This window comes from Eucalyptus grandis, chromosome 4, assembly GCF_016545825.1.
Source record: "Eucalyptus grandis isolate ANBG69807.140 chromosome 4, ASM1654582v1, whole genome shotgun sequence".
Taxonomy (NCBI): Eukaryota; Viridiplantae; Streptophyta; class Magnoliopsida; order Myrtales; family Myrtaceae; genus Eucalyptus; species Eucalyptus grandis.
This window is the reverse complement of record NC_052615.1, coordinates 1,564,422-1,578,580: the sequence shown is the minus strand read 5'-3', so window position 1 is coordinate 1,578,580 and position 14,159 is coordinate 1,564,422. Positions and strand designations below refer to the sequence as shown.

Below are 14,159 nucleotides of genomic sequence, written 5' to 3'. Positions count from 1 at the left end.
AAGATGGGCTTGAATCCGGCTGGGCTTGGGCCAACTTGGTCGACGGTAGCACCTCCTCTCCCTTGGGCGTCGCGGGCCAAGCCCATGTGGCCAAATGGTAGGTGATCTTGGGCTGGTCTTGGCCTAAGAGTCTTGGCCCACTCTTCTCTAATTTAATCTACTAATATCTTCCACTTAAATAAATTCCTAACTTACAAAAATAATATGGCCATAATACTTGAAGTCATAAATCCATAAATTCCAATTCATAACACACATGGCCAATGATAGAATTTTCTTTCCTATCAAACTAATTATCCATTAAAAGCTTTGCCATAAATTTCATTGCAAATTATGAATCAAATAGCTACAATATAACTTGAAGGTACTTCCATCACCTATTCATAGATTTTAATACTTCTAAAGATTGTCATGAATTTTGGGATGCCACATGTTTCAAGGCGATTTCGGGGTTGAAACAACAGCCTCTCATTGCAACTCCCGGAAATCGAATTGTAGAGGCGGAGAGGAGTTAGCTAGGCTGATGGGAACTCCCCGGCGGTTGGCTTGCGACCAACAACACCTAGGGGTCGGGGACTTGCTGGTGGCTAGGTTGGGTGAGGCTGGGTTGAAATGGGAGGAAAAGGCTGAAATGGACGAAACAGGCTGGGCAGTGCAGTATCAAGTGATTAGAGGAGCATCGGCTTTTGGCCAACCGGCGGGTCAGCCGGCAACTCCGACTAGCGAACAGCTGACTTGGTCTGTACGGTCTGGGTCTCTTGGACACAGTGGTGGGTGGCACAGGCGGTGATTCTCACGGGAAGGCAACAATCAACTCCTATTTTTAAAGGAAGGTCATCTAGAGTAGAAGTAGGGAAGAAGAAGAAACGAGGGGAGAGAGGCTGCGAATTTGCTTGGGTAGAAGGAGAGGAGAGAGAGAGTGATGGGAGGGCTGGCTACACTCTTCTTCAAGGCCTTCAATGCTTGCTTCAAGTCCTCATGCACATGACCTTATCTTCTCTCTCTTCCTTTGATTTATCCACATAGCAATTGGGGCAAAATGGTCATTTCCACATTGCACATTTCCCAATCTGCCCTTGGGCTGAAAATGATGAGCGGGCCTAAGAAATGGGCTAGGAAATGAATAGGAACGGGCTCGGGAATTGATTGGGCTCAAAATGGCTTAAGGCTAGATAATGGGCTTGGAAGATAAAATGGTTGGTTGGGCCCAATGGGCTCACTTGCTCGCCTTGGGCCTACCATGGTGGCTGCCTACCATGGTGGCTATCTCACCTGGGGCCTGAGGCCCACGCTGGCCTAGCCCAGCCCATGTCTTCATGGGCTCGTTTCCTTGGTTCACAAATCCTTTCTTCCAAATACTCGGCTTAACTAGTGTTGTCAACCGTCGAAGTAGCATCATCCAAAGTTCGTCTTTGACGAACATTCAAAGTCCAATATTGGGTTCTCATGCCATGTCAATTTTGCCAGAATGCCATTTTGGTACAATTCAGACTGATAAGCGGTTTTAAGGATTCACGTGTAACCGACTTATGCCAAACCATGTTCAAGACATTTTGACACATGGATATCCTTGATTACATGAAATTATGGAGGATTGATTGTTATTTCAAAGTACACGATTACCGAAGATCGACTTAAGGTCGTTTGTGAGCTCGATAACAGTAAATGGAATCACCCGCTCGATAACAATAAATGGAATCACCCGTCGTTCCATTATATTCTATCCGTGAATCAACTTCTAGTCGTCATTGAAATCAGCCTGCCTATCTATAGGATTGTCCTCATGCAAGTCTCACAGTCAAGTCATTTTTTCAGGTCAAGTTCTTTAGTCACACGAGTTCTATCCTCATTAGCCTTTCCCCTCAAGGTCAGTATAAGTGAGATCAACTAACAATGCATGGACGAAATTCACATTCATTTATCCCTTAGAGGACTCAAATTTCAGGATGTCACAATTTGTCATTGTTAAATCCTTCAATTTTGTTGTTAGTCCTCCTCATGTTGTTAATTGCAATTATGCTAGAAATAATTGTATAGTTCTTTTGTTAAGTCATTTCTTGATCTATTCCTTAGAACAAAAAATAGATTTTTTTACCTTCTTGTTTTCATTCCAAATTATTACTTGGCTAATGATCTATTCTTGGGAATAGAAAAATTACCTAACTTACGCAAATAGATTTCTGTTCTTTTTCTATTTCGAGGAACAAAAGAATAAAAAAGCAAAGAAATAGATCAGTTACCAAACATGCCCTAACGTGGTAGTTCCTAATTTAATTTTGCCATTTTTTTTTTATTTTCATCATAAATCTGTAATTTTCTAATTTGATGTTTGATTCGCGTGATTCTTGCAATGTTGGAAAGCTTGCATCACCTAGTTTCTTTTGGGAAAATCCTTCATGTTTTTTTTTTTTTCGAGATGACAAACAAAGGTTACTAATATATGTATTGGTTGAGAAGTATTGGATGATGTATACACAAGTCACCATGTAGATGGTGTCCCATCAAGTAATTCTGATATGAGGAATACTTTGCCACCATCAAGGGTGCTATGTTGATATAGAATGATCACAACTGATATTTGAGGTGAACAAGGTATTGAGTGCCAAAACATATACAAGCTGAGGACCTTGAGATAAGGTTAACATATGGAAGGCCCTTGATCAAGGGTGAACAAGGAGAAAAATGGGGATGTTTGTGATGACTTGGACAAACCAAAATGAGATGAAGAGTTGGATAGACTTTGGTCAAAGCTTGGAAGGACTATGAAGGTGAATGGTTAGATAGAATCATAACGTCACTATGCTTGAAAGGACTGGAAGATAGAAAAGCAATGGATCATTATCAGGACAACAAATGATTGGTAGGAGCAACTACTAATATCAGATGAGGTGGAAGACTATAACAGTACTAACGATCCCTGTGAGTTTAGTGAAGACAAGAAACTAGCGTGTGGGTAAGAGTCAACGTAATATCCTTGGAGATCTATGGAAGCTAACTAAATAAACTTAGTGAAGATGAAGAATTAGCGGGAATACCAATGTCATTGTATTCTTTGTAAACTGATAAAGTTAATAAAGCAAATACGAGAAATCAGTGTGGATGTCAATATCCATGGAATTCTTTATATGTTGAAGAAGCCAAAAGGATTGTTGGAAGATTGATTTTATGTCTTCACTCAATTTCGTCAGGGGGCAGCAACAATAGAATATTGATTAGTTGCACTCCTTATAATGGGTCAGGAACGATACAGATATCGAGTTCTGGAAAGTGGTGTCCACATGCTCATATGATTAGAATAATAAAAACAAACACCAATATAGCCGTTGGCAAGGCTTGGAATCTATAAAAGATGCAGCAAAGTTGATTAAGAGCACTGCTCACAATACTGAGTAGAAGACATATTCTTATAAGAGCAGACTAACTGGTTTGGGAAAATTGCCACCATCAGAGAGCTATTTTGACACTGGTGAGCAACAGAGGGACATTCTATTACTAATGATGGTAAAACCAACGGCCACTTGAGGATTCTGAGTAGGAAACGGTCATATAAGGTTGGATGGCTAATATTCAATCCAAAAGTAGTGGGTTTGGATAAAAATGAACAAATCTAGTCTAATGCTTTGAGTGTTCTTCGTTCTGTTTTTGTTAATAATAACTATGCATTTTCTATGAAGTGCTACTAGATTGTAACCGTGATAGACTCAATTGTATAGGCATGAGAGTAATAGCTATGTGTTGATAGTGTGATCAATTAACTGATAAGAGTAATATTTGTTGATTGTAACTTACATTGAAGGTCATTAGTAAATTCCAGCCTTACTTTGGCTGTTAGTTATAGAGAGTAGACTTAGGCTTAAGAATAAAGCTGAACCACTATAAATCTCCATGTGTTATCTTCTATCTCTTCATTATCAGCATGACATGTTCGTTATTATTAGTACTAGTTCATTAGCACTGATTTGTTTTTCTTGTTGTTGAAGTTAAACTTGTTATATTCCACAAAATTTCTTCATAATTTTCCTTCAAGCTATTTACCCTATTTTGGTTGTATTATTAGCCCCAAAAGTTTCCAAATATGCATCTGAATCATGTTTTCACCATTAGAATTTCAAACACAGGCTCAAGTTGTCTTGTGACAACTTAGGCTATTGATCAATCATCAAAAACTTAAAACAAAAATCTAGGAGTTAATACATGACCAACCAGATCCTAGTCCGTGTTCAGTTTATTCTCCCTTTTGGAGATCCGGTGGAGGAGCGAAGTTTGTTTTGAAGTGGCCCACTCATCTTGTTTTTATTCATCTTATTCGTAATTTCTATTTTTGTGATTTTTTTCTTTTGAAAATTTTGGCTCCAACGTTGACTCGTGAATTTTTTTCTTTGTTGCCAAATCCAATTGACCTCTAATTTGATGCGTTGGAAAGCTCGCAGCTTGAATTTTACAGGAACATCTTTGTATTAGAAAAAATCACGAGTTGTCCAAACGTCATCGCAATCATAAGGTCCAAATTAAAAGATACTGAAATCTCATGATCCAAGCTATCATATTGGGGGCAATCTGGGTATTGTTGGAAAGCTCTCAACAAATGCTACCCAATTTCACCATCTAATTGGGTTTTCAACGCAGTTTCGCCTCAGGTCAAAAGATGGTCGAGCTTGATCAAATTCCTAAAATATTAGGTAAAAAATAAGGTGTCTACAGTCACTTTTATATTAAAAAAAAATGTGATGACCTGAAACAAACCTGTATATTTTCAGCCTGATCCCTCCCCAACATCATGAAATGCTTAAATATCTAAAATATGCGCATAATGCACGTGCTAGAAGCGATTACTCGCGTGAGAGACGCAATATTATGCTCTTAAGTTCATACACGGACACATAACAATGTGTATAATAGCAGACTAAGAAAGAATTATGTTGAATAAAATATGCTAGCATCTGACAGGGTTGTCTATTATTTTGTTATATAACCATACCATATATCGCATATAATCACTATTCGGTTATGGATGTTTTTTCTATCATAATCACATATAAATATAGTTACTTGCTCTCACGACAAAAGATACAGTAGATAGACATCATCAGTACCTTGTATCTTTAACCTGAAAGTGTGTAGGTGTGAAAAATTGTATCGAAAGTCATGACAGAACTCGTGATATTCACTGTATTATATACAGATTCACAATAAAATAGCAAATGAATAACGAGTACATATAGTTAGAACTTCACTCAGCCATTCTACTCGGCCAAGATGACATGCAAGGAATGCTCTGCTCGTACCTGAAGAAATTATTGGGATCAACCATTGTCTTCACTTGCACCAATCTATCGAAATTGGCCTTGAAGTACTTGGTTCCCCAGATGCTAGCCTCAGAGTAGCTTTCATTGCCAATTTGGTTGATGCCCAGATCAGTATCTCTGTAGTTCAGGTAGGAACTCCTTGGTGATTTCGCCACAAATGGAGTCATGTGATTATATATACTCCTTATGCGATTCAAATTCTGATTCAAAGCCTCATCGCCTTCCTCCTTCCAAGTGACCGAGTATTGGATCTTAAAAATGTTCCCTTCCCTGTGCGGAAACGGGGTCTCAGAATCGGAGATCTCACTCATTCTCCCACCATAAGGGTTTAAAGTAAGCGCCGGCCTTTTCAGCTCCATCATCTTGTTCCATATCCCTTCGAGACCCACTTTTGAGATCGGCTCTTGCACGTAGTCCGACTTCTTCTTCAAGAACTTCTCCGACTCCGGGATTCTTTGGAGCAATACATTTGGGGATGTTCCTTTAGGATAATTAGACCAGAACAGAACTGACTCAATCCAACTCATCTCAAGGCAATCCTTAGGCTCCAACCCGAATTCGGGAAAGCTCTGAGACATTACATCGAGCAGCTCATCTGCACCACCCAGAAATAGTGCCACGAATTTAGCTTTCACTGTCCTCTGATCTTTCCTTACAACTGGTAGCAACACAACCCTGATGAACAATCTCTCATCGACTTTGTCGGCCACATATTGCCACCTATGAACAACATCGGTCGCTCCTTGCTCCAACGTCTTCTCGACCTTGAAAACGGTGACGACCTCTGGCACAGACACCAACTTAATCTTCCATGATACAATCACTCCGAAGCTTGCGCCGCCACCTCCCCGGATCGCCCAGAACATATCGTCGCCCATCGACCCTCGATCCAAAACTCTCCCGTTGGCATCCACAACGACCGCATCGACCACATTGTCCACCGACAGCCCGTGCTTCCTCATCAAGTTCCCATACCCGCCCCCGCTCAAGTGGCCCCCGACGCCGACAGTGGGGCAAACCCCCGCGGGGAACGCGTGGACTCCGCTTCTCGCAGCGATCGCGTAGTAGACTTCGCCGAGCGTCGCGCCCGACTCGACCCAGGCGGTCCCGCCCTCCGCATCGACGTCGACGGATCGCAGGTTGAACATGTCGACGATGACGAATGGAGCCGGCGAAACGTAGGAGAGGCCGTCGTAGTCGTGGCCTCCGCTGCGGATCCTCAGCTCCAGCCCATGGATCTTGGCGCAGATGACGGAGGCTTGGATGTGGGAGACGTGAGTTGGGGTCACGATGAAGAGCGGCTTCGGAGTGGTGGATGAATTGAAGCGGAGGTTTCGGACGTAGGATCGGAGGACAGAGGAGTAAGAAGGGTTGCTGGGGAAGAAGGCGAGGGGTGAGATTGGTGGGGATGAAGGGTCGGAGCTGTCGATGAGGCATTGGAGATACGTCTCTTGGGTTCGATCTTGCGGCGATTCCGCCATTGAAGAAGAGAGCAGAGAAGCTTGGAGGGCAAGGAGAAGTACAGGGCAGAAGCAAGGAAGATTCATCCTTCTGGAAATGATCGTCAGAGTTTTTGACGGTTTTGGTTGACTTCGCACGATTCCCAGGTGAAAGAAGAAGAAGAAGGGGGTTATGTTCCGTGGGCATCACTCCAGTTCGGCATCGAAATTTGTGGACTGACTAGAGCCACGCTTTGATTTGGCTTTCGAATTACAAGGAGTTTGAGATCTATATATATAAGGATTACAATATAAAAAATATGTAAAAACTTCTAGCTTCAAGCAATTAATAAGTAGTTCACCAAAAAAAATCAACCAATTAATAAGCAGAGTTAATACCACAAGAAAATTATAAATCATACACTAACAAATTCAATAAATACTCTAAACTGATTTATTTATGACAAATTTATCAATTTATTAGTTCTTGTGAAAAATAAAGTTTAATAGAAATTAATAAATGATAAATTTTTCACAAATGTACCATTTTGAGATTTTTGGTGGTCAAAAAATTAGTTTTGAGAAATTTATTGTAAGTGCATCCGTTTTGGATTTTTGTAGTATTAACCCTAATAAGCAATTCAATATTATCTTTTGTTGGATTATGATAAACATAATTTAGGTTATTTTAATTTTATGATGTACTTTTATTATCTTGTATAATATTTTATGCAAAAAATTAGAATGATTTTTTTTTAATTGAAGGTAGTGATAAAAAAAAAATTGTGATAGAATGGGAGAGACCCAAGAGAATAAAAAGTTACAATCAAAACTAATAGGGTTTGTGAAATCGTATCTTAAGTCCCAAAAACTAAGAATGCTCCATATGATTCTTATTCGTTTGCACGCCAATCTTAAGTCCCTTATGTTAACAACCAAATATGAGGATTGTAGATCACTGTTCATATTCATCTTCCTTTTTGTTTATTCGGATCAGTCTTCTACCCACGCACATGAGCACTTTCCTTCGCTCACTTTTTTTCTTAATTAACTTCCACGTCCCGCCCATAAAACAAAGGAGCAAGTTTTCTTCCTTCTCAACTGTTCCCCCAACGGAGCTTTGAAATAGAGTGGGCTGGGTTGGATCAGCCCATCATGGTCGGCCCAACTCAATCCAAAAAACCCAACATTTCGCACTCTCGCATATCGTGGGTTGGACGGAATTTCATATCCCACATAGATATTTATCAATCATTTGCAAGTAGTTTCTCAACGGATCAATTCACATAGGCATATTGGTAATATGACCGGTGAGTGCACCTGCATTCATCTTACTATGCACTGGTTAAGTAAATATAAAAGTCACAACAAACGATCTCATTGCCATCACTTCTAAACCTTCAAAAAAAAGTGTGCTTGACTCAATCATGTATTCATAATTAGATCATAACTACTCAGGGTAGACATATCGATATAAACACAAATTGGTCTTCCATTTCTGCTTGAATTTCTCCATTTGAACTTAGCTAGTCTCCTAACATCTCCTAAAGGCCACATCATTCTTGAACAGAGAAGATATGCTTCACTAGCAGTCACTAGATCAAGATTTCGAAATTTAGCCAAAAGTCTTGAGGGTAATATTGGTGCGTTTGAGAGCTTTTGGAGAACGACTTCGCATCTAGACAAAATGACTTTGCCTCCAATACTTTTACTTGATGCATATATTATCTGGTAATACACTTTAGAAATCAACTTTGGCCTCGCAAGCCCCACCATCCCAACTTCCTCTTGTTCCTCTCCATAATCCGTCACCCCCCCAACAGGTCCAAGCAACCCTTAGTGACCACGTTATCCTCGACGACCCTCGTGTGATCCTCGGCCCAAGGTGAGATAGATTTCACCTAGATGAAACTTGCTAGCATCAAGCGAACCTTGACGAAGCTTGTCGAAGTCAAGCAATCCTCTACAAGCTAGATATGGAGCCATAATTGTCTGTGTGTGAGAGAGACGATTGTCTGTGTGAGAGAGATAAGCATTGTGACTAGAGTAACCGGAAGGATAAAACAAGAACACATGAACATTAGTGAGGATAAGAATAGTAAAAGGCAATTCACTAAACCCAGGAAGTATTATTTCAAAATGCTAAAAACCCAAAATTGATCCTAAGTAACCTTGACTTTTGAGCATATTCCAAACTCAACTTCGCACTAAAGACCTCTGAGATTGTGTTACCAACCACAAAACTTTGACTCTAAGGGCCTTTGGAGGTACGAATCTCTTTGAAAATGTTGTGCTAAACGCAACTTGAGTGGTTTTTATAGCCTTCAGGATTTCACAGAGGAGTGGATGCATTAATTTCAATATTACAATTTTCCCTTCCATATCAAATTGGTCAGCACGTAGTATGAATCATGTGTTATGCTACTTCATTCTCTCCTTGGAGCGTATGTTAGTGCTAGTTGTAATGCATATATAAACACTGCAAATACCTCAGCCCGTCATCATCATTTGACAAACCCAGAATCTCATAGGGAGACATTCTCAAATTTTTTTCCTTAATATCAGGTGTATCTGACATTCTCAAGCTTCCAATGCATTCACGTGTTTATCTTGCCTTCTTTTTGGAAGAGGCTTTGTGATATGATCTGCCACTCGTAGACAATCAAGGGTAGGTTAATGGAAAGAACCCATGGATGTTGTTTGATAAGCTACCTTTCCTATTAATGCTTTGATTAGTTGAAAAAAAAAACCATAAAACTTCAATTTGATACCCTTATATCAAGAATTGGATTCTTAAGAATAAAAAAGGGTCGAGGACAGATTTGGACATTAGCTTACCTTAAAACATTTTCGAGGGGTTTGGACATTAGCTTACCCTTATGTCAATAGTTTCTCTTTGCATCTCAGACCTCAACTTTCACAACTCATAGGTCATAACCACACCAATCTTCACTTCAACATTTTCTTAATTGCCAGCAAAAATAGGAGGGCATTCAATTCCGCGACAGAATCAAGATGAAATGCGAGGATAATAAGGTCTACTTCTTTTTCATTTTCTCCACCTTGATGTAATTATTTGGACACGTATCTTACGGATATATACTTTATACCCCAAATTCGTAATTGAGTTCACGTACAAGTTAAGCCCTTTTAATTTCTTTTTATGCATAAATAGTCTTTACAAAAAAAAAAAAAACTAAACTAAACTAAACTAAACTAAACTAAAAGGGACGCCAATGTAGAGGGCCTTGACTGCCGGGCCGGGTCTATATTTATTAACAGTATATACAATTATGTTTTTTTAATAATTCAATCCTGATATTTAAAATATATAAACACAAACACGACAAAAATAAGCTCAAATTTCTAATATAGAGAAATAGTATAAAACTCATCAGTAAATTGGTAAAACCAAATAATAAAAGAAATAAAATTCAATTTATTCATTTATTCACATTTATCTCGTATTCTACTTGAAATTTTTAAAGATTTTTTTTTTTAAAGGTGGATTGATGGGCGGGCCCAGCTAGCTTCTGTTTTCGGTGAATATGTATGGATATTATTACACTAACAACAAACCTAAAGATTATCTTTATATTTTTACACCGCCAAATAAACAAAAGATAGAGCATATACTCTTTGTGCAAAAGAAATTTTATACAAGAGGCCTAACCATCACTCTTTCAAATTAATGTTGTATATCATATTCTGAAATTTAACCCCTTTCGAAATATATGAAATAATTATTTTATCAATGCACTGATAGTTAATTTACTAGAACTGATCAACTCATAAGTTAACTAATATATTAGGAGAGGCCACACGAGAATTAAAATGGAAGACCAGTGAATTCATTTAAAAATAAACCGCTCAACCATAAGGATTGATAAAGGACAATACTGAGTTGTTACAAGTCAATTAGCAAACGGATATAAATCGATTTGATAGAAGTATGTAGTTAGCTTGCGAGTGATATACTCACTGCGAATGATAGTAAACCGATTTTTTATTGATCTTTTTCTTAGGGTTAGTAATTGATTCATCGTGATTACATAACAACCAAGGGTTACCTATGATTTGAAGAGGCACAAACATGAATAAAAAATTTTCGACCACATATCAACCGCATGAAAACCCTTAAAAGTTACCCGATAATTTAAGTTGTACAAAAGTCTCATTTGATTAATTTTAACCATGAAATTTAATTCGATTTCGGGTATTGAATTTTCAAGGATTTCAAGATTAAACAATTGGGCGTCGCCTTAATGGTCCGTCGATTTGTCGATAGGCTTTAAAGTTTTGGATAATGACTATTCGGTTGAGAATTGGAAGCCAGAATGAAGGAGTTGAGCCAAGCTAAGACCAATGGGTCTCATGTCCCTCAAGTTTAGGCATGAAGGCCTAACTAGTTTCGCCAAGCCAAGCCAAGCCAATTTAAGCCCATTTCAAGCAAACGGGCCCAAGGGCAAAATTGAAATTATTGTCGAAAGCTGAAATGTCTATTTTGCCCCTTAAAGAAGATTTTTAGGCATTAATGAGATGAGACAAAAAGGGAAATGCTTTGAGGATAGGAAAATGAGGAGGGTTAGTAGGATTTTAGGGAAAAAATCTCTCTCTCTTTCCCCCTCCTCCCCCTCTTTGGCTGAGCACCTATTCCTCCATTCTCTCTCACATTTTTTCTTCTTCTTCATCATCTTCTTCTTCCTCTTCATTTTCCTCCATAGCGCCCCCCTTTTGCCACCCATTCACCGCCATCCACCCACGCCATCCCTCGCCGTCTGCAAGCCACCACCACCACCAAATCACCAAGCAAGCCAAGCCCCCTTAGCTGTGCACCCTTGCCGAACCATCATTGTGGTGTTGCCGTTTGAGTTTCAAATGTCACGCCTCCATCGTTGTCATGCTGCCGTTACCATCATGCCGCCGTTGTAGTAAACCTTGAGTTAACCTCCCAATCCTTGATTAGGGAGCTAATTATGTTTAGGGTAGGATTAGATTATGGTTAACGGTGGTTAGTGTTAATTAATGATATTTTAACGTTAATCACGTTTAAGGATGGCTTAGATTAAGGCTAATTGCGATTATCTTTAATTAAATACGGTTAGCATTAATTAACAATGGTTTAGTGTTAATTGTGATTAAGATTGGTTTATATTAAAGCTAATTGTAGTTAGCTTAATTAATCATATTTAGTCTTAATTAAACGTAGTTATTAATGTCAATTAGCCTTAATTAATTATGATTAATGCTAATTAATGACGATTAGTTAAAAAATAATGATGGATTAGTCAATAAGTGGAATTTTATATTTGAATTATTGGGATTAATTTATACATAGTTCATGTTGTTTGAGCTTGTTATGCCATGAAAATGATTGTCTCGATTATGAACCTTAAGTACTGTTTTTAAAGAAATGTTTAATTGGCATGTAAATGGCAAATATTGATGTGTCGTGTTTAGATGCCCTATTTTACATGTTAAATGGGGCAAGGAGATTTTAAAATGAAAGTGTGCAAAGTTTGATGGATTAGTTATGTGCACATGAATCACATGAGATTATTTTACTACATTTTTACGTGTGAAATTTGTGGTAGTTTGTTGTGTGAGCACGAACCACATATGCATTAGTTAAGTAAAATGATAAGAATTTACTTAAGTGATTGAGTGCTCGTGTGATCACATGATGGCCTAATGTATATAAGGGGTAATGGTTCTGTTTTAATATGTATGAATATGCGAGATGATGATCGATTTTATCGGACACTTAGTAGGGGTCCGGATGCCAACTTGCAGTTGAGGTAGGATCGATGTTCCTAGCGGAATGCCACCCTGATGTGTATGAGTATGCAAGACAATGTGGTACTTGATGTAGCGAGACGATGCCCGGTTATGCTAGAAAATTGCCAACTCTTGTGTTAGCCGTAGCTCAATGGGTCATAGTAATTGGAACATATGTAGATGCATTGTGCATGGAGAGTCATGTGATGTGTTATGATCATGAGTTATATGTGCTACATTGCTATTGGCTTGTGTTAATTGATATTATGCAGGAATGTGCCAGGGTGAGATAAGAATGTGTAATGCTGCATGTTTAGGCTAGTTTTGAGACGAATTAGGTCTTAATCGAGACTTGGGTCGTTAACTCGTTGAGATTTTATCTCACCCCTCATTGTTTATTGTTTTTTAGGGCTGTAGTGTGGAGAACCGTTATGTGCAGTTGTGGTGGGCGCGAAATGCATCACTTTTCGGCTGACCCTATTGTTAGTGAAGTTTAGGTTAACCCCAATCTCTAAAAGTTTTTGAGATGGTTGGTAGGAAGTGGCTGCAGAAAGGCTTATAACTATTAAACCAGGGGTGTCAAAAACCGAACCAAAAACCGAACCGAACCGAAAAGTTCGGTTTTTTCGGTTCGGTTTTTCATTTGGTTCGGTTCTTATTAAAAACCGAAATTTTCGGTTCGGTTCGGTTTTATCGGTTAACCGGGCAACCGAACCAACAAACCGAAAATAGAACTGTTAAGGCATTAACCAAACCGGCAAATGGCAAACCTTATTTCTAATTCTCTCCCGTCTCCTCTCGTCTTGAAGGTGCGACGGTGATGACGACGGCGACTGTGACTGCGACGATCGATCACTCCACAGTTCGTAGAGCACCCCCGGCCCCCCACCCCCCAATTTGAGCCCGGAGATACAGGCCAGAGCTTCAAAATGTCGAATTTCGATCCCCAGATCCTCGCCCATTTCCCTTCTTCCCCAGATCTCCAGGCTCGGGCTTGCAGATCTCTACCCTGTCCGCTAGGAGGCCGTCGATGGAGCTTTGTTTGACTGCTTCTCTTCGCTTCTGGGTAAGAGCGCAAGCGAGCCTGTATTGCTCTGTCTCTTGACTGCTGAGATGGGTCTGAGGAGCTGTGTGTGATATCGTGTCTGAAACTCTTGGATGGGTGGTTTCTGTTCTGGGTTTTTGGAGTCGAAGCGTTTTCTTGGCTTGAATGGGAGTTTTATTTACTGGGTTTCGTTGTTCTTGTTGCGGTTGCCATGACTAGATCGATGCCGCATTAGTGGAAGGACGTTTCTTTCTGAACGATTGATTCTCGGGTGTGTAGAGGGCGTGGATTCTTGCTTAATGTGCGTCGTTGCGATTGACATGGTTTTCTTGCGAAAACCGAAAATCAAAAGGTGAAAACCGAAAAACCGAACCGAACCGAAAGTTCGGTTCGGTTAAATTCATTCGGTTCGGGAATTTTTAACGGTTCGGTTCGGTTCGGTTTTCAAAAAAACAGAACGAACCGTTGACACCCCATTTAAACCTTCTAAGGCTTATAACTATTAAACTTTTTAGGGTTAACATGATATAAATAAAAGTATTGTATTGGAAATGTTTGTTGTGTTTATACTATCCATGTTATTATGTTTGA

General features: G+C 39.4%; 1 protein-coding gene across 1 annotated transcript; it reads right to left on the bottom strand.

The window, feature by feature from the left end:
* Positions 1 to 5,055: 5,055 nt before the first annotated feature.
* On the bottom strand, positions 5,056 to 6,999 carry LOC104440643 (berberine bridge enzyme-like 8). The gene has a single exon (XM_010053566.3). It carries the CDS (start codon positions 6,851 to 6,853, stop codon positions 5,231 to 5,233), a length of 1,623 nt encoding a protein of 540 aa, XP_010051868.2. The 5' UTR covers positions 6,854 to 6,999; the 3' UTR covers positions 5,056 to 5,230.
* Between the last annotated feature and the right edge of the window lie 7,160 nt (positions 7,000 to 14,159).

What these genes read in the sequence shown, in the direction of transcription:
- LOC104440643 (XM_010053566.3), bottom strand. Translation starts at nt 6,853, where the DNA reads ATGAATCTTCCTTGCTTCTGCCCTGTACTTCTCCTTGCCCTCCAAGCT.